The 26,367-nt window shown below is 58.9% G+C and overlaps 1 protein-coding gene across 1 annotated transcript; it reads left to right on the forward strand.

The window, feature by feature from the left end:
• The first annotated feature begins 649 nt into the window (after positions 1 to 649).
• On the forward strand, positions 650 to 26,134 carry LOC144934706 (FYVE, RhoGEF and PH domain-containing protein 2-like). Its single transcript, XM_078860754.1, has 16 exons — positions 650 to 1,318; positions 4,410 to 4,719; positions 12,175 to 12,249; positions 13,722 to 13,867; positions 14,904 to 15,060; positions 16,524 to 16,662; positions 17,368 to 17,426; positions 17,819 to 17,968; positions 18,597 to 18,689; positions 21,489 to 21,568; positions 22,046 to 22,076; positions 22,920 to 23,009; positions 23,474 to 23,617; positions 24,029 to 24,175; positions 24,985 to 25,128; positions 25,554 to 26,134. Exons 1-16 carry the CDS (start codon positions 993 to 995, stop codon positions 25,818 to 25,820), a joined length of 2,358 nt encoding a protein of 785 aa, XP_078716880.1. The 5' UTR covers positions 650 to 992; the 3' UTR covers positions 25,821 to 26,134.
• Positions 26,135 to 26,367: the final 233 nt, after the last annotated feature.

Raw genomic sequence — 26,367 nt, forward strand, 5'->3', positions numbered from 1 at the left:
CGACCTCGACCCCCATGGTTCACTCCCCCGCTGCGAACAACCTGAAGCCCGTGGAGCTACGGTACCCCAAGACCCCTTCGACCCCTTCGACCCCGTCGGTCCGACCTAACGGACTCAGCCCGGCACCCGCGTCCAGTTTGTGGCCGCACGTCGCCGCCGCCACCACGGACCACAAGTTCCTGGGGTTTCGGGTACCCCAGCCGCCAGCTCAGCCCTCCAGGGCCCCCACGGAGGAGACTCGGCCCACGGTCGCGAGGCCCTCGCCGCACGGCACGGCCGCTGGCGGGAATGTGGCGCTAGACCCGAAGACCACGGGCACGCCGCGCCACGCGGACTCTGAGATGAGCGCCCCTGCTCCACGCACGCCGCTCAAAGCAAAGCCCGCCACCGGTCTCGGCAAGGACCTGGCCGGCGGCGCCGGCGGGCCTGGCTCGCCCGGCCTGCAAAAGGCCGTGACTCCCAGGGCCCCCGAGCCAGACAAGGCTGAGATCTCGCGGGCCAATGGGCCCGGTAAAATTGAGTTGCCCAAGGTTTTTGAGCCGGGCAAGACGGAGACCTCTAGAGAGCCAGGTCCCGGTAAGGTTGAGTTGCCCAAAGTCTTTCAGCTGGGCAAGAAGAAGACCCCGAGGGACTCGGGACCAGGAAAGATTGAGTTGCCCAAAGTTTTTGAACTGAAAAAGTCTGAGACCTCAAGAGACCCAAAGCCAGTGAAGATTGAGACTCCTCACGTGTTCAGACCTGGCCACATTGAGACCCCTAGTGACCACGAGCCAGGAAAGATTGAGTTGCCCAATGTATTTGAACCAAGCAAGAATGTGACCTCTGGCGACCCTTGTCCGGGTAAGATTGAGTTGCCGAAAGTATTCGGACCAGGTAAAGCCGAGACCGCGAGTGGCCTAGAACCTGGAAAGATTGAGACTCCTAAAGCGTTTAGACCGAGCAAGACGGACGTCCTGTCGCCCACAGCTCCGGGAAAGATCGAGACGCCCAAGATGTTTAGGCCGAACATTTCTGAGACCCCCAGGGCCCTCGCAGCATGCAGAGGGGTCCCTCCCATGACCCCGACACAGGCCACGCCGGGGCCCGGCCCGGCAGGCAAGCCGGACATCCTGACCCCCAAGCCTCAAGCCACGGCGACGCCAGGCCCGGCGACCGTGCCGGAGGATGGTGCCGCACGGCCCATGGAGGCCGCGGCCGCCCAAAACAAGTTGAGCTGGCTGTGGACTCGTCCGGCCGGGCTCCCCGAGCAGGCGGAATCCGAGGAGGTGCACGATGGGATCCCCGCAGAGAGCCCCCGCACGAAAGACGCCCCTGAGAGGTGAGACCCCCCCCCCCCCTGTCACTTCCTCGGCTGCTGAGCTGGCCGGTGCCCCCCGGTAGTTGGGACATCATCGTGATCATCTATCGTAGTAATCATCATCGTTGTACTCATCATCGTCATAATCATCAGCCCCCAGTCGCCGTAATTATAAAATACGCATCCCGTGAGCCGCAAGGCCTTCTGGGATTGCGCAATGTCAGCTACGTTGATTCAATGTGAGCAAACTCTGGATCGGTTTCAACATTAAGTGTCTCATCATCATCATGGTAATTCTCATCATCATCATGGTAATTATTACGTGGCATTATTTAGTTGTGTGTCGAACTTGGTTCCAGCCAATGGCAGAGTCAAGATTTTCAGGTAGGGGGGTAACCCCTCCAGCAATGAAAAATGATAGGAGTTGTTAGTAAGTAAGGAGTTGTTGGTAAGTAAGGACTTGTCCCTTGCTTTTTATTCAACGTGTGTGCGGCGATGGCACAGCCATCGATCGAGGGTCGAATTCGAACCGCGTGGTGTGTGATCGGCATCGCGCTCGCTGAAGGTGTTTGCCTTCAGGGAAGTCGTGTACTGTATAAGCAACTGCGCACAATTCTGAGTCACTTATAACCGCTTTGCCGTTACTTATTGCCAATGATGAACTCAGACTATTGTCCTATCATCTCATAGAGTTCCAGGCACGTAATAATATACTACACAGTGGCAGTGGGCGTCGCAAAATGCCGATTTACTACTAATAAACCCCAATGATCCGATCGAAATGAGGGATTTCGATCGGATCATTGGGGGGGGCACGTGCCACCCCACCCCCCCACTGGCTCCGCCAGTGGCTCCGTGTGTTGAATCACCGTTGCTGTGTAAACGACGCACTCACAGAAGGCCGTGCTGCTCGTGGGTTACGTAAAAATCCACTTCGTGTTCATGTTTATTACGCCGATGGCCAGATCTGTGCAGGAGGCGTTGTAAGGGTAGTCCTCCACAGCGGCGCTGGATGAGTGTTGCGTGTGTGAGGTCTGCTGCGAAACGCTGTGAGCCGCTGTGATCGACGTCACGCACTGGGTTTGTCTAGCGCCCACTCAGCCACCCGCTCGCTCACTCACTCGTCACACTGCAGGTCGCAACAGCACACCGAATTCACGAATTCACCGACTCGCCCACTGACGCACTCACTCACTCAGCCACTCACCACACTGCAGGTCAGAACAACGCTCCCTCACTCACCCAACGATCCACCCACTCACACCGCACTGCAGGTCACCTCACTTCTCTTCCCGCTTCTTCCCTTCGCACCGCGCCACTCTGGAATTCCCTCCTCCCGTCCTCGTCTCTTTTCCCTCCCAAGTTCTCACGATAAAAAAAACCCTTTCTAGACTCAAGAAACGGCGACTCGAGGAATGTCCCAGATTCACGTGAGACACGTCACTGGGAGCGAAGGGGGGAGGTGGCGGGTTTTTTGGGCCGTGTGAGTTTGTCTGTGTGTGCGGCCATCTGTCAGTCGTCTCCACCCGCAACATCCCATACATAACCTCTTGCCAGCAGCAAGCGTTCCTCACTTCACGAGGTAACCTCAAAGTGCACCTAGCCTGGCACGAGTGCTGTGCTAAGGCGTCACCGCCACTGAGTGGCTGGGCGTGATGCTGGCTACCCCCCCCTCCCCCCCTCTTGATTGGATGACACCGGCAGCAGAGCCTCTAAACGAGGGCATGACGGCTAGCGTGCCACTGAGCCACGGCACCGATCATGACACCCACAATGACTTCAATCGTGCCGCTCGTTGCTGGCCGCTTGGCGTCTTGGGCCATTCGACCTCTGCTCTGCACGATCGTGATTTTGTACAAAAAGATTGGCCGTGCCTCGAGCACGTGGCGGGGTGGGGAGGGGTTTGTGGCGTTGGGGGGGGACATGGGGGCTGGAGGAGGGGCGAACCTCCACTCACGGTCACTGCCCTCACCTGTCCGCCCAGGTGAGTGAGCGCGGGGGAGGCAGGGGAAGGGGGGGGTCAGACCCGCGGGGCTGGGCGCGTGCGTGCGACAGGCTGATCTCACGTTACACACACGCACAGAGAGAGAGAGAGGAGCCGGTGTGGGCGGTGGGGGTGGTGCTGTATTTGCCGTGTGCGCTACTGTATCCGTGAGGTCCGGGTCCGTGCCTGACGCGAGGTGGGCACGCGGCCGCGGGTCCCTGTTGATAGAGGCGCCCGGCACGCGCCCACAGCAGCGGCGGCGGCGGCAGCCACGGCGACGACGGTGGAGCGTCGTTGTGACGCGTGCGGCGTGGGTGGCTGGGATCGACGGGAGCGGACCGCGTTCCGAGCCGGCGCGCCTCTTCACCCCCCCCCCCCTCCCCCGCGTGTGGGGGGACCGGGGGCTGTCCGCGCTCCGCTCGCGGTGGCGACGGCGGCGGCGGCGGGACGCCCTTGAGCGCAGCGAGAAGCGCCGCTCGGCTCGGGAGTCGAACCCGGCCTGACAAATTTAGCGGCCACGCGTGCGAGGCTGGGGGTGGTGGGGGAGGCGGCGGGTGGGCGGGTGGGGGAAGGGGGGTTGCGGGTGCTGGAGCGTGGCTCTCACCTGCACGAGACGGGGAAGCGCCGGGAGTGATTTATTGAAAAAGGGGGCAGCCGCTGCCCTTGGAGTGAACGCTCCACGCAGCAGCCGCCTTTGCCACGAGTTGCAGAGGGCTTCTCGGTGAAGGAGGCGGGGGAGCCCGGGATCACTCTGAGATCATCGTCACAATTACTATTATTATTATACCTTCATTTTTAAAGTCAAGCTCGACGTGGCATGAAGGACGCGCGCTCCGCAGGCGCTGTTGGCCGCAGGCGGCGATGGTGGTGCCACTGCCTGCGCGGGCCGGAGCAGCCCCAGCAGGCCCCGCACGGGCCGGACGGGAGGGCAGCGTGGCGCGGCGCCGCGGGCAGCAGCCTGCTGCTGTGCGGGCAGCGTGACGGGGCTGCGGGTGACGATGGCGGCGTTGACGGGGGTGACGGCGTTGACGGGGGTGACGGGGGTGACGGGGGTGACGGGGGCGATTGCGGCGATGGTGGTGATGGTGGTGGTGGTGACGATGACGATGAGCGGCGCCCGTTCAGCAGGGAGGACGGCGCGAGCGTGACCGGCGAGTGCGGAGCGGAGGAGTTCGACTCCCTGCTGTCGCCGTCGCTCCCGTCCTCCTCGCCCTCCGCCTCCTCGCTGCGGTCGCTGCTGGGTTCGTGGCCCGGGGGCAGAGCGCCGGACCCCGAGGGGGACGCGGACGGGGACTCCAACCGGGACAAGGACTCGAACCGGGACAAGGACTCGAACCGGGACAGTGGCGTGGAGACTCAGGGCCTCCCGGGATCTCCCGGGTGTGGGGTCCAACCCGAACCGCCGAACTCTCCGGAGCCGATGGCAAGCGCGGCTCAGGTGACGACGCGCATGTCCCCATGTTGTGTGTGTCTGTCTGTCTTTGTCTATCTGTCTATGTCTGTATGTGTCTGTCTGTCTGTGTATGTATGTATGTATGTGTCTGTCTGTGTCTGTCTGTCTGTGTCTATCTGTCTGTGTCTATCTGTCTGTGTCTGTCTGTGTGTGTCGGGGGAGCGGTAGTGTAGCGGTTAGCACGCCGCACTATGAATCTGGCGACCCGAGTTCGATTCCTGCCCTCGACCAATAACAGTGGCGAATATTTGAGCCGGTCCTGGGTCTCCTCTAGGTTGACTCTGCCTCAAATGCGTACATGATGCGATGTTTAAACACGAGGGTGCTAGCCACCCACCCCCTCGTGTGCCATGCCGGTCTTCATAGTTGCTCGCTAACTGCACTTGCCCCTATACTGCAGCGTCTATGTTGGTGGTTGAGTCGGCTTGAAGTGACCTTATGAGAGTTCAAGGCACCAATCATCATCAGAGACTCATTAATTATCGCTGTCATCACGCTCCTCCTCAAGCACGAATCACGGTCATCAGCAGATCCATCATCGTCCACCATAATTATCACACATCTGCATCATCATAAAACATTCACGATCGTGATGACAATTTTGATACACATCCTCGTGACACGCACATCAACTTGCATAGCCTTAAACAGGCTGTTGGGGCAAGTGCTGTTAAGCACTCACCAACATCACACACTTCACATCACACACATCACATCATCATCACGAGCATTATCACACACACACACATTGTCATCGTCTCACACATTCGCATCATCGTCATAAAACACTCACTGTCATGATCGCTCTCCGTGTAACATCGTCAACTCCCACGCCTCGCCACATGCCACTCGACACCAAAGCAAACAGTGATGACCCCCACCCACCCACTAAGCTTCCCCCTCCATCATCACCACCACCACCATCATCATCATCATCACCACCACCGCCATCATCATCATCATCACCACCACCATCATCATCACCACCACCACCACCATCATCATCATTATAACCACCATCATCATCATTATAACCACCACCACCATCATCATCATTATAACCACCACCACCATCATCATCATTATAACCACCACCACCACCACCATCATCATCATTATAACCACCACCACCATCATCATCATTATAACCACCACCACCATCATCATCATTATAACCACCACCACCATCATCATCATTATAACCACCACCACCATCATCATCATTATAACCACCACCACCATCATCATCATTATAACCACCACCACCATCATCATCATTATAACCACCACCACCATCATCATCATTATAACCACCACCACCATCATCATCATTATAACCACCACCACCATCATCATCATTATAACCACCACCACCATCATCATCATTATAACCACCACCACCATCATCATCATTATAACCACCACCACCATCATCATCATTATAACCACCACCACCATCATCATCATTATAACCACCACCACCATCATCATCATTATAACCACCACCACCATCATCATCATTATAACCACCACCACCATCATCATCATTATAACCACCACCACCATCATCATCATTATAACCACCACCACCATCATCATCATTATAACAACCACCACCACCACCACAATCATCATTATAACAACCACCACCACCACAATCATCATTATAACCACCACCACCACCACAATCATCATTATAACCACCACCACCATCATCATCATCATCACCACCACCACCACAATCATCATTATAACCACCACCACCACCATCATCATCATTATAACCACCACCACCACCACCACAATCATCATTATAACCACCACCACCATCATCATCATCATCGCCGCCCCCTCCGTCACCAGGCCGGTGTTGGGCGCGCGAAGCAGCCCCGGGGCTCTGAGCGATCGCCTGGTGTGAAAACACAAAGACAAACAAAGACAAAGATCCCCCGTATAGTTTTACAACCGACGATTGGGGCAAGTGCTGTTAGCGAGGAGCACCTGTGAAGGTCGGGACGGTGCACAAAGGGGGTGGCCAGCACCACGTACGCCGGGCCGCTCTCGCCTCTAGCGAGTGGCCACGGTAGCTCATCTCAGGCTGAGTCGATCTAGGTGTAGGCACACGACCGGTTTATTGTAATGGTTTCTGGTGCGTGTTGCTGGCTGCGCGCACTGCGCTAACCACTGCGCCTCCACTCCCCCCGAGTGGAAACAGAACACACACGCGCGCGTACAGCGATTGCCCTGCGCGGGGCACGTGGGTGTTGTTAGCTATTAGCGCCGGTGTGAGATTGTAGTTTGACCCCCGTAGGATTCTCACTCCGTGGAGGGGGGCGGGGAGGGGCGAGGTAGGGGGTCAAAATACAAATGTTATTCATGGCCCTCTTCCGAATATTACAACAATTGGGTGACGCTTTGGTGTGACGGCGTTGCGCAATTCTGCCGGCCCAGTCGCTCTCGAGAAAGAGCTTCTCGGCTTGCCGGGCTTTACCGAACGGGACGTGAACTTGTAAACCCCCCGCCCCCGTCTCTCCGCCCCACCGGCAGAGCCAGTTTTTGGGTCATTGTGCTCATCTCACAGCTGTTGTTATGATGGGAGTTGGCCGATGGCTGTCATGTTCGCCTTGAACCCTCATGAAGACAAATGGAAATTCGAAGGAGGCGATATGAAAACCTTGGCCACGCATCCGCGCTCCGATCACACCAGTCTGGTGTTTGCGATCCCTCGGCGTTGCGTGTGGCTCGTTGTTGGCGGCCCTTGTCTCGTCCCGGTGGCTGGGGAAGCGTGCGAGCGCGAGCTGGAGCAAGCGAGCTCGAGTGGGAGCAAGCGAGACGAACACTGCCAGTGGGACAATGAAAGTGAGGCACAAACAAGACTCACAATACAAGCGAGGTATATAATACAAATGAGACAGACAATGGAAATGAGATGGACAATACAAACGAGTCGGACAATACAAACGAGTGGGACAATACAAACGAGATGAACGGAGACAAAGACGATGACTACAGGCAGGGTTTCATCTAAGCCGCCTCTGTCTGGGTCAGAGATCCAGAACATATTTTCCACGCCCGGCACACCACACCCAGTATGCCCACATCTCGCTATGACTGTGGCCGCGACTCGAGTCACCTGCCCACCTACTCCAGTCGACACTGGCGACCCGCAGAATATTCAGTGGGAAATTAAACCGTGGTGACCTCATCCCCACCCTAATCCCAGACCAGGGGTCGGCAAGCAGAAGAACAAGAAAGAGGCTTTTTTAAATTCGGTACAAAGACTCAATACTTCAAGAGCATGTGACTAACCCTTTCCTAGACCATAATCCTTAACCCTTAACCGTAACCCTAACACCCAAACCCCATTCCCGTCTCCAACCCTAATCCTAACCTTAACTCTTAAGACGGTCACTTATCATAATCCTAATCGTGGCCCATACTCCAACCCTAATCTACGTGGCTAACCCCAACCACGAGGTTCGCTTTGCTCTCTAACCACAACTCCAACCTTATCCCGAACCCCAGCCCCAACCGCACCTCTGATTAGCACGGTTGGTCATGTATGGTACGAAAGAAGTTCAACGTACAACCATAATCTTAACCCTATCTTTAACCAAAACGCAAACCCTACTCCAACGGTAACCTTAACCCTATAGCCAAAACCCTCTCCCTCACCCGAATCCTCGTGTCTAACAAGAACTCTCACCATAATCCTGACCCTAACATCAACAAAACAGGCCAACCCTAGCCCCACCCCCTAACCCCAACGATTCCCCTAACCCCACCCATCTCCAACCCTAACCCTGACGATATCTACCCATACCCCAACCCCTATCTCGAACCCTATCTATAGCCCTCACCCGCACGTTCGCGTTGTACCCGCACACACTCACGTCGCGGCGCCCACTATCACCATCACGATCATCATCACGATCATCATCACGATCATCATCACGATCATCATCACGATCATCATCACGATCATCATCACGATCACCATCACGATCACCATCACGATCATCATCACGATCATCATCACGATCATCATCACGATCATCATCACGATCACCATCACGATCACCATCACGATCATCATCACGATCATCATCACGATCATCATCACGATCATCATCACGATCATCATCACGATCACCATCACGATCATCATCACGATCATCATCACGATCATCATCACGATCATCATCACGATCACCATCACGATCACCATCACGGCCACGCCCCTTGAGCCCCGATACCAACCGTGAGACGTGATTGGCGACCGCCCCGGGCCCCGCGCTTTGGGAGGGGGGGCGCGCTTTGGGGGGGGGGGGCGCGCTTTGGGGGGGCCCCACGCTTTGGGGGGGCTCCGCGATTCGACGTCACGGCTTAGTTTGAAGGCGTCGCGGGGAGGCACACACAGGATGGGGTTTGCCCCGGGCCCCCCACACCACCCCCCCCCCCTATGGGCGACTCTGCCTGGACGGGGAAGTGGGGGAGGGTGATGAGTAGGGGGGGGGGGTGATGAGTAGGGGGGGGAGTGATGAGTAGGGGGGGGGTGATGAGTAGGGGGGGGGGTCTGGGTTATTTGTGCTTCAGCCACCCCCCCTCCCCTCGGGGCTGCCACGATGCTGACTCGGCAGTCCCGGGGCTGTGTGCACACCGAGACTCGGGGAGGGGACACACACAGGTGGCGAGTTGGTGGGGTGTGTGTGAGGTTGTCTGTGTGTGTGTGAGGTTGTCTGTGTGTGTGTGTGAGGTTGTCTGTGTGTCTTTGTGTTGTCTGAGTGAGTACGTGGGGAGCGGTAGTGTAGCGGTGAGTGCGCTGCGCTACAAACCCGATTCCCGCTCACGGCCAACACCGGTGACTGATTCATTATCTGAACCCGTCCTGGGCATCTCCTAGGTCCACTCAACCTCAAATGAGTACCTGGTGGGGTGTGTAAAGATCGTCACTAGGGAGACAAAGGCGGCCGGGCGTGGTGCTGGCCACCCCACCCCCTCGTGTTCCATGCCCGCCTTCATAGGTGCTCGTTTGCAGCACTTGCCGCCACAGTCTATCAGGTTATACGGGGAACCTTTGTCTTTGGTGCGGGTCTTTGTGTGTGTGTCTTTGTATGTTGGTGTCTCTGTACCATTTGTGTTTCTGTGTGTCTTTTTGGGGCTCTGAGGTGTGTCTGTGTATCTGTGTGTGTGTGTCTACTGTGTGTGTGTCTCTGTGTCTGTGTCTCTGTGTGTGCTGTGCCGGCCTTCATCGGTGCTTGCTCAGACCACGTGTCCCCCCAGTCTGCTGGAGGCAACGCGAGGAGGTGGACTCGTGCAGTATTATTTGCATGCTGTCAAATCCACACTTGTGTACTCGGCAAGCTTACTTGGTCAACACGGAAGCAATGGATGGGCCGGGGGGGGGGGCTGCGGTGGGGATTGGGGGATCACACTGCCCCCCCCCGCATGTCCCCAGTTCATTATGGATGAGAACAAACAAAGTCTCGTGCTGCGTCGTAACAGATAAGTCAACACGTGAGTTGGACCATCAGCCTGTTGGCCTTCAATAGCCAACGTCGCTATCCACCATCAGCACTTGCTCCCGCGAGCGACCCCGGGACCGGTCCCGACCTTCAGGGTCTCATCAGCAGAGCCACCCCCGTTAGATTACCCCCCAGATGCCGATTCATTGCGGCTGTAATCAAACTGATTCCTAGTTTCACAATGAATGTTTATCCGGGTGCGCCTGTGTGTGTCTGCTGTGCGCCTGTGTGTGTCTGTGTGTGTGTCTGTGTGTGTGTCTGTGTGTGTCTGTGTGTGTTTGTGTTTGTCTGTGTGTGTCTGTGTGGCGTATGTAGTGTAGCGGTTTCCGCTCCGCTCCGCTACAAACCCGGGTTCGATTCCCATTCACGGCCAACACCAGTGACGATTATCTGAATCGGTCCAGCGCCTCCCGTAGGTCGACTCAGCCTCAAATGAGTACTTGGTGCGTTGTGTAAACATCGCCACGAAGGAGACAAAGGCGGTCGGGCGTCGTTTTGGCCACCCACCCCCTGGTGTGCCGTGCCGGCCTTCATAGGTGCTCTCTCACAGAACTCTGTGAAGGCTACACAGGGGATATTTGTCTTTGTGGCGCATGGAATGGGTTTGTAAATCCCTCCGGTCACGAGAGGCAGCAACATGTAACACAATCTTGAGAAATAATAATAATAAAATAACGTAAAATTATTATTTGAAATCGCCTCCCTAATTAGCGCTGTTGTTGTCACGTGACGGCAGATCCGTTTGGAACCCTCAAAGAGAGCGGCGCATCACCACCTCGTGTTCGAGAACGGTCCGTGGAAGTAGATATGATAGAACTCCTGTCGGGGGTTCCTGAGGGTGACCTCTCATCCCCACAGAAGAGGGGGGGGGGGCAACGCTTTGCCCCTCGCCCAGCCACAGAGATTCTTGTGTGCCACGTGACAGACAAATTGGCATTTTGAAAACAAATTCGAAGTGATGTAGGGGGGGGGGGGCTTATTTGTGCACTCATAGGTGACCAGGCTGGTGCCACCAACTCACTACACTCGTGGAACCGGTTTAATCACAACTCGGTCTGTGTAAATCTGTGGGTCTCTGTGTGAGTGTACAGGTCTCTTCACGTGGCCTTAACGTGCACATAGCCTGGCACAAGCGCCGTGGTGACGTCACCGCCATTTAGTGGGGAATGGCGGTTGTTGTATAGGTCTCTCTGTGAGTCTATGGGTCTGTTGTGTAGGTCGTTGGCTCTCTTGTGTGAGTCCACTGGCTGTCTATGTGAGTCTGTAGGTCTCGCTGTGAGACTATGGGTCTCCGTTGTAGGTTTGTGGCTCTCTATGTGAGTCAGGAGCGTGTTGTGAATCGACCTCCGAGTTATTGGTAATCGAACTGAGGCCATCAACTGGCGACCCTTGAGAACCTGGTTGGACCACAGCTCCGTCTATATGGGGTGTATGGGTCTCTGTGCGAGTCTACAGGGTTATGGGTCTCTGTGCGAGTCTACGGGGTTATGGGTCTCTGTGAGTCTACGGGGTTATGGGTCTCTGTGCGAGTCTACGGGGTTATGTCCGTCCATAGGCGTCTGTGCGGTTCACTCACAGGCAGCCAGACCCAGATCCCAACCCAGGACCTCGGCCATCCTGTCCGAGTGTCTCTGACACGGCCACTGTGAACCTGGCACGGCCACTGTGAACCTGGCACGGCCACTGTGAACCTGGCACGGCCACTGTGAACCTCACACGGCCACTGTGAACCTGGCACGGCCACTGTGAACCTGGCATGGCCACTGTGAACCTGGCACGGCCACTGTGAACCTGACACGGCCACTGTGAACCTGGCACGGCCACTGTGAACCTGGCACGGCCACTGTGAACCTGGCACGGCCACCACCTCGCCGACCTCGTCACGACGTCCCCCCGTCGGTTCCCCCTCCTCCAGAAGCTGCACCTCACCGCCATGGAGCTGCTGGAGACGGAGAGGACTTACGTGAAGAGGCTCAGCCTCCTGGATGAGGTGCTCACCCTGCACCTGCACCCTGCACCTGCACCCTGCACCTACACCCTGCACCCTGCACCTACACCCTGCACCTACACCCTGCACCTACACCCTGCACCTACACCCTGCACCCTGCACCTACACCCTGCACCTACACCCCGCACCTACACCCCGCACCTACACCCCGCACCTACACCCCGCACCTACACCCCGCACCTACACCCCGCACCTACACCCCGCACCTACACCCCGCACCCTGCACCTACACCCCGCACCTACACCCCGCACCTACACCCTGCACCTACACCCTGCACCTACACCCTGCACCTGCACCCTGCACCTACACCCCGCACCTACACCCTGCACCTGCACCCTGCACCTACACCCCGCACCTACACCCTGCACCTACACCCTACACCCTGCACCTACACCCCGCACCTACACCCCGCACCTACACCCTGCACCTACACCCTGCACCCTGCACCTACACCCCGCACCTACACCCTGCACCTACACCCTGCACCCCGCACCTACACCCCCCCACCTACACCCTGCACCTACACCCCCCCACCTACACCCCGCACCTACACCCTGCACCTACACGCTGCACCCTGCACCTACACCCCCCCACCTACACCCTGCACCTACACCCCGCACCTACACCCTGCACCTACACCCCGCACCTACATCCTGCCACTACACCCTGCACCTACACCCTGCACCTACACCCGTATCTACACCCAGCACCCTGCACCGACACCTACACTCGGCACCTGCACATGCACCTACAGAAGGGTCGGGTCAGGGGTCCCTCCATCACTCTGCCGTGGGAGGGGCGCCTCCTGGTGGACACCGCGGGGTATTGCATGCAAAGTGAAGCAAAGGGACCGGGGCAGCATCAGAATCTTTATTTAGAGTGGAGGAATCCGATGAGCTATGAAGCTCTTTTCACAGATGTCCAGATTGCCCCCCCCCACTGCGGAGTGTGTCTGGTTAACGGGATGAGAACTCAAGATTGCCGGGTGAGCGTCGCTTGCAAGAGGGACCCGGGATGGTTCCTCCCTTCGTGAGAGCCTTGCACCACGAGACTCGCGCAGCATCATGAGGGGCGTTGTCGTGTACAGCACTGCGTTCTTTACACATCCCATCATTCACACGGCCATCTGGGAGTGCATACGTTTAGCAGCACTGGCTAGTCAACGCAAGCAAAACTCTGGGCCAGTTTAGGCATTCATTGCCTCATCAGCAGTCAGGTTGGCTTGAAACAACGCTGGGGAGTTACCTGATGTTCATCGGCAAAGACTGGTTTCAACAGTCAGTGTCTCATCAACAGAGACAGGCTGACTTGAACCAACGCCGATGGGCTGCCCGATGCCGTAAGAATGGCGCGCAGAGCGGACGAACCGGCGAGCTGATGATCCGACCTCTCTCCCCGCCGTCTCTCGAGGTCAAGAGTTTGTCACCCGCCCTGCCCGTGGGTCGCCCCGCAGGTGTTCCACAAGCAGCTGCGGGAGGAGGCGGAGAAGGGGTCGTTCCCGGTGGAGGTGGTGTCGCGGCTCTTCTCCAACCTCCCCTCCATCCACAGCTTCCACCGCGACTTCCTGCTGCCCGAGCTCGAGCAGCGCATGCAGGAGTGGTGCGTGCGGCGGCCACGGCGTTGGCGCGGGCAGCGGTTGCAGTCTCATAATAAAACTGTAGACTCTTTTTATTTGACCACGATGGGCCCACTGAGCTGTTGTACAGCTCTTTTTCAGAAGCGACCTGGCCGCAACGAAGTTGGCTTATCACGTGGAAATGTATAGCAGCCAAATACTGTAAACGCGTGATGTCGATTCTAAATGCGGAGGGAAAAACCGGAGGGCCCGGAGAAAATGTCACACGACCACGGGGAGAGAGACATGCAAATTCCAAATATAAGCAGGCGTCAGGGCTGAGATTGAACCCACAACCTCCTGCATGCCAGGCGAGGTAGTTAACATCTCGCGACCAAATTAGGATAGAGACTGTGTGTGTGTTTCTACTTTGGTCTTGTTTACCAATCATCAGGCAAGTGCAGTGTGTATTAATACATATTATTGCGGTCGTTTTATGGCAGTGACATTTATGGCACTGCATCTCATAAACGCTGCGCAATCCCCCACACGGAGGCGCGCGTGGATGAAGATGCTTTTCAGCCAATTCATGATGAGTTGTGTTGATAGTACACGTGGGAGGAAACCAGAGCGCCCGGAGAAAACCGACGCGTGTGCGAGGGGGCAACGCTCTATCTCCCATACGGATGAGGCAGGTGGAGATGATTCCACGCTTCCTGGACCGCCGTATCCCGGCGAGCCAGGGCAGAGCGGAACCTCCTCATGCGCCCGCGGGAAGGGAGTTTCACAACATTCACGCGGCGATCCACCAACCCTCGCTGCTTCCTCCGCAGCGCTGGGTTACAGGCGGCCCTACGTAGCAGTGCCGCCACCATCGCCCCGGCTTCATTTGCAAGAACCTAACTTGCACGTCAACCGAGAAGATTGGCAAATGCAAAATGGCGTAACCATGGTGGGCCGTGAAGACTGGAGTGGCTTAGACACGTAGCCCGAGGCTCTGCATCGCAAGCAGGGACGTTTAATGAGTCCTGATCGTTACCACGACCCCTGCGTGACCTGGTCTCCGCCTCACCGCCCCAGGGACACGAACCCGCGCATCGGGGACATCCTGCAGAAGCTGGCGCCGTTCCTCAAGATGTACGGGGTCTACGTGAAGAACTTCGACGACGCCCACAAGCTGGTGTCCACCTGGACCACCCAGTCGTCGCGCTTCGCCGACATCGTCCTCGACATCCAGGTGCATGCACGCACGCACACACATACGCACGCACACACACACGCACGCACGTTTACACGCACACACGCGTGCACACGTACATACACACGTATGCATGCGCACGCACGCACACACATGCGCACGCACACACATACGCACGCACACACGCACGTACACACGCACGCACGCACGCACACACGTACGCACGCACACGCACGCACGCACACACGCACGTACGCACGCACACACGTACGCACGCACACACGCACGCACACACACACGCACGCACACACGTACGCACGCACACACGCACGCATGCACACACGCACACGTACACACACACGTATGCATGCGCACGCACGCACACACATGCGCACGCACACGTACGTACGCACGCACACACGCACGCGCGCACGTGCTGACGCAGCGTGGGTCCCGCTACTTCCGTTTCTCACGGCCCCCGACCCACTCCGCAGTCCTGCGATGCAACAATGCACCTGGCACCTGCCTGCACACGCGTTTTATTTCATTGCTCCATCTCCGTGTGGGGGGCGTACCCCCCACAACCCCCCCTGCCTTTGTCGGACTCGCTGTAGCCAGAGCCACATCTCCACGTTGCTCGCAAACAGCACGTGCCGAGCCCTCCTGGTTTGAGACCTCTGTATGTGTGTGTATGTTGAACTTCTTTCGCACCGTACATTACCAACCGTGCTCATCGGAGGTGCGGGGGGAAGGACTACAAACTAAACACAAAAAGCAGTTCTCAAGAAATTCGTTTTCAATCTTGATTTAAAAGTGCATAGCGCCAGTGGCTTCCTAATATCAGAAAGAAGAGCGTTCCAGACGGCCGCAGAAGCGCATCCGAAAGCACGCGATGCGGTGACCACCGCTTGGCACGGCCCCGCCATGTGCCACCTTGAAACGGACCGCAAACGACCCCCTGTCTGTCACACACACGCACACGCACGCGCATGCACACAAAGACAAAGGTCCCCCGTATAGGCTTTAGCTGACTGCTGGAGCAAGCAAGTGCTGTTCACGAGCGCCTATAAAGGCTGGCACGACACACGAGGGGGTGGGTGGCCAGCACCACGCCAGGCCGCCTTTGTCTCCCCTTGATGATGTTTACACACCACACCAGGCACTGGAGGCCCAGGACCAGTTCAAATATTCACAACTGGTATTTGCCGCAACGAAGCGGGAATCAAACTCGGTCCGCCGGGTTCGTAGCGCAGTGTTATCCACTACACTACCGCTCCCCATGATGCACGTGCACATAAAGAACACTCGCACACACACTCGCACGTGCAATCCTTAATACCACCCTATCTCCTGTCACATCGGACCCCCACGGACTCATCTCTCCTCTGCCCCCCTCCCCTCTTCCCTCCCCTCTTCCCTCATCTTATTCGGGACCCACTGGGGACCCCCTCCTCCTTCCCCGCGCCCCCGCTCCCCTCTCCATCCCGGGGTCCCTACCCCAGCGGCAGGCGGAGTGCATGAACCTGACGCTGCAGAACCACATGCTGGGCCCCGTGCAGCGCATCCCACGCTACCAGCTGCTGCTGCAGGACTACCTCAAGCGGCTGGCACCCGGCGCGCCCGACCGCCCCGACGCCGAGAGTGAGGCGCCTGGCACACGCCGCGTTCCGTGTGCCACCCCTTGCCACCCCTTGCCACCCCTTGCCACCCCTTGCCACCCCTTGCCACCCCTTGCCACCCCTTGCCACCCCTTGCCACCCCTTGCCACCCCTTGCCACCCCTTGCCACCCCTTGCCACCCCTTGCCTTGGGCAAAGCTGCTCAGAGTCACCCCGTCGCATGCCCCAGTCTACACCAGCGACCCGGGAAATATTCAGTCCGATATTAGGAACATAACGTTTACGTCTTGTAAATCGGTCAAATTAAATACCTAAAGTTTGTTCCGAACGGTGGTTGTTCTGTTCCAAACGACATGTTCCGTTCTGATCTGTGTGCTCTATGCTGGCGCAAGTTGCGCTCCGTGCCGTGCGTGTTCACGGTTGTGCTGCTGCGTATCTCGCTGGTGTGTTCTCGGGTCGTACCGCGCTTGTTGTTCGGCACGATGTCTGACGTTTCATTCCACGAGCCTCTTCATGTCAGAGAGATGCGCGTGTTTTGTTCTGATCTCTGTGTTCTGCGCGGTGTGTGCTCATTTGAGAGCTGTGTGTGATGCGTGTGTGTCTAACATGGAGTGCGTTCTGTTCCATCTCTTTTGTTCTACATGACACGTGTTCTGTTCCAAAACCGTGTGTGTGTGCGTGCGCACGTGCGTGTGTCCTGCGCCGTGTGTGTTTTGCTCCGTGTGCAGAATCGCTGGATCTCATCGCCACGGCCGCCACGCATTCCAACAGCGCCATCAGGCGAAACGTGAGCCCCGCTCTTATCTCTCTCCCCTCTCTCTCCTCTCTCACACTCGCCGCCGCAAACACATCACTCGCCCCACAGCGTGTCTCCACACGTACCCACATGTACCTGTGTGTCCTCGCGTGTCCTCATGAGATGTGCCGTGTGTCCCTCCCCGTGTCCCCACGTGTCTCTGCGTGCTTAGCCCGTGTGTGTCCCTGTATGTATCCCACCCATCCTCTCTGCGTGTCCCCGCGAGCTGTCCGCCATGTGTTACACGCGTGTCCCCACGTGTCCCACGTGACTCCCTGTGCGTTGTACCTGCGTGTCTCGGTGTGTGTCCCCCCCCCCCCCCCCCCGTGTCCCCACTCGTCTCACCGTGTCTGCCGCGTGTTGCCACCCCCCCCCCCCCCCAGGAGCACATGCAGGCGCTACTGCGCGTCCACGAGATGCTGGGCGGGGAGGTGACGGACATTGTGTGCCCCGACACGGAGCTGCTCAAGGAGGGAATTATCCTCAAGCGCTCCGTGCGCATCGGTGTCCCGCAGGAGCGCTACCTCTTCCTGGTGAGGCCAACAACAGCAGCAGCAGGGTCATCATCATCACCGGCAACAGACTCATCAAGAACATCATCATCAGCATCGGCAGTAGACTCATCGGCATTGGCAGCACCATCGTTGCCATCATCAGCAGCACAATCAGGAGCAAACTTCATGATCGGCATGAACGCGATGGCGCAATCGCGACACGGCTGGGGATGAGGGCTGTCACGTGCCCAGCGGTGGGTTTCAAACAACCCCCAAAAACGCGTCAACAGCGCTCAGCCTTGCGCATTACGCAAAAAACCACCAGCAGTTCCTCCAGAACTGCACATTGTGGTCTTAGGTCACCGTCAAAATACATTTGAGTGACTGTGACTGCCGGACAGTGGCAGTCACTCTCGAGATGTCTGTGAGCCTCTATGCAAATCTATGGGTCTCTATGTCTATGGGTCTCTAAGTCTATGGGACTCTAAGTCTATGGGACTCTAAGTCTATGGGTCTCTACAAACTGAGGTACACAAACTATGCATTGGTTTCATCCTTAGTAGGACTCATCAGTAGTACGTCGTAGGCACCAATGCTGCCTGCTGCACCCTGCACTCTCACACCACCCTGACACTTTGCCCCCCCCCCCCCTCCCAACCTGGCGTAGTTTAACACCATGCTGCTGCACTGCGTGCCCAAGTTGTGGTCCATGGGCCAGCGCTACAGCTTGAGGACGCGGATCAACGTCAGAGACCTCGAGGTGAGGACACAGAGCGACCACGGTGTCCCCACAGACCAACTCCCAAGCCCCCCAACTCCCCAACTCCCCAGCTCCCCAGCTCCCCAGCTCCCCAACTCCCCAACTTCCCAGCTCCCCAACTCCCCAACTCCCCAGCTCCCCAGCTCCCCAGCTCCCCAGCTCCCCAACTCCCCAACTCCCCAGCTCCCCAGCTCCCCAGCTCCCCAACTCCCCAGCTCCCCAGCTCCCCAGCTCCCCAACTCCCCAACTCCCCAGCTCCCCAGCTCCCCAGCTCCCCAACTCCCCAGCTCCCCAGCTCCCCAACTCCCCAGCTCCCCAGCTCCCCAGCTCCCCAGCTCCCCAACTCCCCAGCTCCCCAGCTCCCCAGCTCCCCAGCTCCCCAGCTCCCCAACTCCCCAACTCCCCAGCTCCCCAGCTCCCCAGCTCCCCAGCTCCCCAACTCCCCAGCTCCCCAGCTCCCCAGCTCCCCAGCTCCCCAGCTCCCCAGCTCCCCAGCTCCCCAGCTCCCCAACTCCCCAACTCCCCAGCTCCCCAGCTCCCCAGCTCCCCAACTCCCCAACTCCCCAGCTCCCCAACTCCCCAACTCCCCAGCTCCCCAGCTCCCCAGCTCTCCAGCTCCCCAACTCCCCAGCTCCCCAGCTCCCCAACTCCCCAGCTCCCCAACTCCCCAGCTCCCCAGCTCCCCAGCTCCCCAGCTCCCCAGCTCCCCAACTCCCCAGCTCCCCAGCTCCCCAACTCCCCAGCTCCCCAGCTCCCCAGCTCCCCAACTCCCCAACTCCCCAGCTCCCCAACTCCCCAGCTCCCCAACTCCCCAGCTCCCCAACTCCCCAACTCCCCAGCTCCCCAGCTCCCCAACTCCCCAACTCCCCAGCTCCCCAGCTCCCCAGCTCCCCAGCTCCCCAGCTCCCCAGCTCCCCAGCTCCCCAGCTCCCCAGTTCCCCAGCTCCCCAGCTCCCCAACTCCCCAGCTCCCCAGCTCCCCAGCTCCCCAGCTCCCCAACTCCCCAGCTCCCCAACTCCCCAACTCCCCAGCTCCCCAGCTCCCCAGCTCCCCAACTCCCCAGCTCCCCAGCTCCCCAGCTCCCCAGCTCCCCAACTCCCCAGCTCCCCAACTCCCCAGCTCCCCAACTCCCCAACTCCCCAGCTCCCCAGCTCCCCAGCTCCCCAGCTCCCCAGCTCCCCAGCTCCCCAACTCCCCAACTCCCCAGCTCCCCAACTCCCCAACTCCCCAGCTCCCCAGCTCCCCAGCTCCCCAGCTCCCCAGCTCCCCAGCTCCCCAGCTCCCCAGCTCCCCAGCTCCCCAATTCCCCAGCTCCCCAACTCCCCAACTCCCCAACTCCCCAGCTCCCCAACTCCCCAGCTCCCCAGCTCCCCAACTCCCCAGCTCCCCAGCTCCCCAGCTCCCCAACTCCCCAACTCCCCAGCTCCCCAGCTCCCCAGCTCCCCAGCTCCCCAGCTCCCCAACTCCCCAACTCCCCAGCTCCCCAGCTCCCCAACTCCCCAGCTCCCCAGCTCCCCAGCTCCCCAACTCCCCAACTCCCCAACTCCCCAACTCCCCAGCTCCCCAGCTCCCCAGCTCCCCAGCTCCCCAGCTCCCCAACTCCCCAGCTCCCCAACTCCCCAGCTCCCCAACTCCCCAGCTCCCCAGCTCCCCAGCTCCCCAGCTCCCCAGCTCCCCAACTCCCCAGCTCCCCAGCTCCCCAACTCCCCAACTCCCCAGCTCCCCAGCTCCCCAGCTCCCCAGCTCCCCAACTCCCCAGCTCCCCAGCTCCCCAGCTCCCCAGCTCCCCAGCTCCCCAGCTCCCCAACTCCCCAACTCCCCAGCTCCCCAACTCCCCAGCTCCCCAACTCCCCAACTCCCCAACTCCCCAGCTCCCCAGCTCCCCAGCTCCCCAGCTCCCCAGCTCCCCAACTCCCCAGCTCCCCAACTCCCCAACTCCCCAGCTCCCCAGCTCCCCAGCTCCCCAGCTCCCCAACTCCCCAGCTCCCCAACTCCCCAGCTCCCCAGCTCCCCAGCTCCCCAGCTCCCCAGCTCCCCAACTCCCCAGCTCCCCAGCTCCCCAGCTCCCCAACTCCCCAGTTCCCCAACTCCCCAACTCCCCAACTCCCCAGCTCCCCAGCTCCCCAGCTCCCCAGCTCCCCAGCTCCCCAGCTCCCCAGCTCCCCAGCTCCCCAGCTCCCCAGCTCCCCAGCTCCCCAACTCCCCAGCTCCCCAGCTCCCCAACTCCCCAGCTCCCCAGCTCCCCAGCTCCCCAGCTCCCCAGCTCCCCAGCTCCCCAGCTCCCCAGCTCCCCAGCTCCGCGGGCAGAGCTCGATTCTCGTTCACGGCTCACAGAAGCGACGAGCGACGTCCGAAAGCGCCCCCACCCCCACGTGCTCCCCCTCCCTTTCTTTCGCCAAATTGCACTGACCAGCTGCTGGTGATGCTGATGTTTCTGTGGATGGTGATGCTGATGTTGGTGATGGTGATGCTGATGTTGCTGTGGATGGTGATGCTGATGTTTTTGTGGATGGTGATGCTGATGTTGCTGTGGATGGTGATGCTGATGTTGCTGTGGATGGTGATGCTGATGTTTCTGTGGATGCGTGCGATATTTCTCCTGTTGTTGTCAATGCTGCTTTTCCTGCTGATGGTGATGCTGATGACGAATCTGCTGCTGCTGCTGCTGCTACTGCTGCTACTGCTGCTGCTACTGCTGCTACTGCTGCTGCTACTGCTGCTACTGCTGCTGCTGCTTAAGGTGAAACTCGTGCTGATGATGATCATGCTACTGATGGTGATGATGTCGTGGCCCTGCAGGTGAAGGACGTGAACCAACACGACCAGGTCCCCACGTTCCAGGTCTGCGGAGTCCAGAGGACCATTGACTTCCAGGCTCGGTAATGACGGGGGGCTGGGGTCGTGGAGATGGGTTCAGGCCAGTAGGTTAAGTTAAAGAGTTGCCACTGCGAGTGTGTGGTTGGCTGGTTGGTTCGGGTCGGTGACAGCTGCCTCTCTGGCTGGTAAGGGCTGGGCCTGCTCCTCGTGGCTCACGAGCGAGGGCTGGCTTCAGGGAGTGCATTTGGCCGGCAAGTTTGCTCTGCTACAAATGCTTTGCTCGCCCCTCCTTCCCATTGCCGCCCGTCACCTCTCCAGGTGTTGCCTTTCACTCTTGGTGTGCGGAGTTCACACCTGCTCCTCCCCCTCCTCCTCGAGCCACGCGGAGGAGGAGGAGGGAGGAGGAACCAGAGTTTTAACGGTGGGATTGAAGTCACGGAGTTAAACGGTGGAACACTCGCACTCACAGTGACCCGGTGTTCCTCCCTCTCTCTTCCACCTCCCTCCCTTCTTCCCCCTCCGCTCCCTTTGGATGCAAGGACGGAGAAAGAGAAGCAGGAGTGGATGAAGGTGAGAGCAGACAGCTCGGGCAAAGTACACTCTCGTAGACTGCACTGTGTCACACTCAGATACTGAGTGTCACTCCTCACAAAGATCCCCGTGTAGCCATAACAGACTGTTGGGGCAAGTGCTGTTAGCGAGTAGCACCTATCAAGGCCGTCACGGCACACGAGGGGGTGGGTGGCCAGCACCACGGCCGGCTGCCGTTGTCTCCCCAGTGGCGATGTTTACACGCTGCATCAGGTACTCGTTTGAGGCTGAGTCGCCCTCTAAGAGGCCCAGGACCGGTTCAGGTAATCGTCACCGGTGTTGGCCGTGAGCTGGAATCGAACTCGGTTCGGCCGGGCCACTCGCGGCAGTTTCAGAAAGTTCTGTCCCGGTGTCCCCTCCGGAGCGTTGGCGACGATCGGGTTTTTGTCTCTGGTTCAAAGCTTCTGGCTTCGTGCTCAACTCATGATGCGGGCGATGAGCAGGGCTACCTGGGCGGTGGGCGGGGCTACCCAGGCAGCGGGCGGGGCTACCCAGGCAGTGGGCGGGGTTACCCGAGTAGTGGGCGGGGCCAATGTGAGAACGGGCAATCCGCTCGCTGTGTTGGCGGAGTTAATGGTTGAGCAGGGCGTGGCTAAGTGAAAGTGGGTGGGGCTTCCAGCTCAGCACCACCACGTGTCATGGTTGAGCCTCCCAGAAACGTGCGTTGTCTCGACTACAAATACCACTCTAATGCCACCTAGTGTCACTAACGCACGCACACGCACGCACACACGCACGCACGAGCCGTAGACGGACCCTGGGTTCGGGGCTCGCGTTCGGTCAGTCCGACCCTGACGGTGCAACCTGGTGCCACACTTCCAGGCCATTAACGAGGTGATAAAGACATTCCGCGAGAAGGAGGAGACCTTCATGGGCCACAAGAAGGACGTGGTCGAGGGCCCCAGCGTGTCGGTGAGCCAGCGACGAGCGCAACGATGACGTCTGGTGCTGCACGTTTCTTTTTGCTGCGAATGTCTCCGACGTTGCCCAGCGGTCGCGCGTTCGGCGCTCGTTGCAGAGATTTGGCGGTTAGGCTCCGGCAGGCTGCCCTGGTTAATGCCGTGTTGGTGTGGTAAATTCGTGCTCGCCGTCTGCTTTGCGGTGGACGTTAAAGGTCCCGTGACGTCAAGCGAAACGAGCACTCGGCCACTGTGTACCCGCGCCGCGGTGCAGGTTTGCTAAATCAGAAAAATGACACCGCAAATCACTCAGCTGCGTCTTTGCGTAAGTCTATTGGTCTCTAAGTTTGTGGGTCGTCATGCAAGTCTATGGGTCTCTGTGGAATTATTTGGGTCTCTATGGAAGTCTGTCTTTCCGTAAGACTGTGTCTCTATGTGTCACTAAGTGTCTTTGCTTGACCTCCCCTCCCCCCTCAGAGCCCCCCCGCGACCCAGGGGCTGGAGCTGGGCCAGCGTGCCCCCATGTGGGTGCGCGACGTCAACGTCACGCTGTGCATGGCCTGCCAGGATCCTTTCACGGCGCTCACGCGCAGGCGCCACCACTGCCGCGCCTGCGGGAAGGTGCGGCGTGCCCCCCCCCCCCCCCCCCCACCACGTGGTGTATGTATTTTTCTTTTACCAGGTAAGGCTGTATAGCTCAATTTCAGAGACGAACTGGTCACGAATGACAGCTCAACAAAGTAGCTTATCATTGTGTGTACATTTATTGCAGCCAAACACTCTAAAACACGTGATGTTGATTTTAAATGTGGAGGGGAAACCCTGGAGGACCCGGAGAAAAATCCATGCGACCACGGGGAGAGAGACGCCGCAAACTCCAAGTATACAGCAGCGGGCGTCAGGGTCGGGATCGAACCCGCGACCTCCCGTAGACCAGGCGAGGTAGTCAACGTGCGCAAAGTTCTTTCGCACGGTACGCAGCCGACCGTGCTGATCGTCGGTGGCGCCGCGTGCGGTGTGCTCGCCCCGCAGGTGGTGTGCTTTAAGTGCTCGGACCACCGCGTGCTGCTGGCGTACGAGCCGCGCAAGCTGCAGCGCGTGTGCGGGGCCTGCTACGCGCAGCTCACGGAGGAGGCGCGCACCAGCACGGCGGCCATCAAGAACCGCAACATCCTGCAGGTGCGGCCGGCTCCCCCGTGTCACGCCGCACCCTTCGTTTGTGCGCCCGCCGCCCCGGGCTGCTGTGCCGTTGTGTTTGCGATGCGTTAGATTCCTCGTGTGATGCGGTTTGTTTGTTTTTGCGCCGATTGCTTTTGGCTTTGTTGCTGCACGTGACTTTTAGTAGTTTTTGGCGACTCTCGTGCACGTTCCTTATTCAGCCAGGAGAGCCTACACCGAGTGCTAGGACTGCTTTCAGGAGGGTCCTGCTGCTGCTGCTGCTCCTGCCGCCGCTGCTGCATTGGGTTTTTGTTTTAAGATACGTTCGGACAGTTAGTTGAGTGGGAGGAAACCGGAGCATGCGGATGGGGTACAACGCTCCATCTCCGTACAGATGGAAACAGATGGAGATTCGTCCACTTGCTGTACCGCCTCCTCCTGGCGAGCCGGGGTACAGCTCCTCCCCGCTGCTGGCTGCCTCCACAGCGTTGGCAGCCACGTGGAGCGTAGCCACCACCGTCCGGCTTCGTGTGCTCTGGTCTCACACTGGTGAGACGAGGCCATGGCTGTCTCTGGTGTAGGCCAATCAGACTCAAAGAGAATGCGAATGTTATCAGGCATGTCTGTTTACATGTTTTGCCACAAGTACGTATGGTTAATGCCGACTTGATGCCTCGCAAAAAAGGTTTCTGTTTGGTGTTTGAACATCTTAACGACTCTTTTATTGCCAGGAAGGGTAAAACACACGATTCTGATTGCTTCATCAGATTGGGAAACATTTCAGTCACGCCCCTCCCCTCCCGTCCCACCCACCACACCGGTAGAAGCAGAGTGCCGAGGAGGCGACACGGGAGAGCATCATCTGCGGCTCGCTGCACTTCCTGGAGTGTGGGGGGCGGCAGAGCTGGGCGCGCGTGTGGTGCGTCATCCCGCGCAGCGACCCACTCGTGCTCTACGTCTACGCCGCTCCGCAGGTGCCAGCGCCCCCCTCCGCTAACCGCTGCCCCCCCTCTGCTAACTGCCGCCACCCACTGCCCCCACCACCCCCCGCAGCTAACCACTGCCTCCAATCCGCTGCCTCCCAACGTAGTACACCGTCTAAACTGATCTATGTTTATTTCACCAGGTAAGGTCCACTGAGCTATGTAGCTCTTTTTCAGAAGCGACCTGGCTCTCTCAAATGACAGCCCAACGAGAAGTGGCTCGTCACCGTGTGAGAATGTATCGTGGCCACATTCTCTTCAAGGCGCGTTGATTTTAAATGTGGAGGGGAAAAACCGGAAGGCCCCAAAGAAAACTCCAGGCGACCACGGGGAGAGAGACGCAAACTCCAAACGTGCGGCCGGCGTCCTCCTGCACACCAGGCGAGGTGGTTGACCGTGTGCGCGTGCGCCCGCAGGACGTGAGGGCGCTCAAGACGCTGCCGCTGCCGGGCTACGAGGTGCGGTCGCCGGCGGCGGGCGACGGCGTGGACGGCCGGCGGGCGCTCGTCCTGGCGCAGTCGCAGCGCCGCCTGGGCCTCGCGGCCGACACGGACGAGCAGCTCCTCTCGTGGAGACGCGCGCTGGAGCAGGCGGCGCTGGGCCAGGTGCCGGGCGTCGATGAGGATGACAGCTTCTCGGACGACAGCGACGGGCCGGAGGCGGGACCCGATGGTGCAGACTGATGGCGACGATGGCGACGATGGCGACGATGATGATGATGCCTTCGATGGTACATTCGACGCTTCTTCATGTGGACTCGAAGTGCACCTAGCCTGGGACAAGCGCTGTGGTGACGTCACCGTGGTATTGTTGCTGCTGATGGCGATGATGGTACTGATCACATTGTTGGTGCTGATGGTACTGATAGTGCCAATGGTAATGGTACGGATGATGCCAATGGTATGGATGGTTACTGATGGTGCCATTGATGCCGATGATGCCGATGACACCGATGATGTACCGACAAAGTCATTGCACAGCTGTCATAGCGTCCGAGTCGACGTGAGCTCGGTCACGACGGTCGCGACCCACCATCTGCCGAGCTGCGCTGCTCAAAGGGAAGATCGCGGCGATCGTCCCGTGTCGCGTGGGGGGGGGGGTCTACTCGGTCCTGCCATAGGAACGCGGAATGTCAACCGCCGGATTAGGACCGGCGGAGCAATGGAGCTTTGCCAAACGGCCCCTACTGGGCATGGAAACACGTGCCTCAGTATTGACACAGATGTTGAC

Source organism: Lampetra fluviatilis, chromosome 11 (assembly GCF_964198595.1).
Source record: "Lampetra fluviatilis chromosome 11, kcLamFluv1.1, whole genome shotgun sequence".
In the NCBI taxonomy this organism is placed as follows: Eukaryota; Metazoa; Chordata; class Hyperoartia; order Petromyzontiformes; family Petromyzontidae; genus Lampetra; species Lampetra fluviatilis.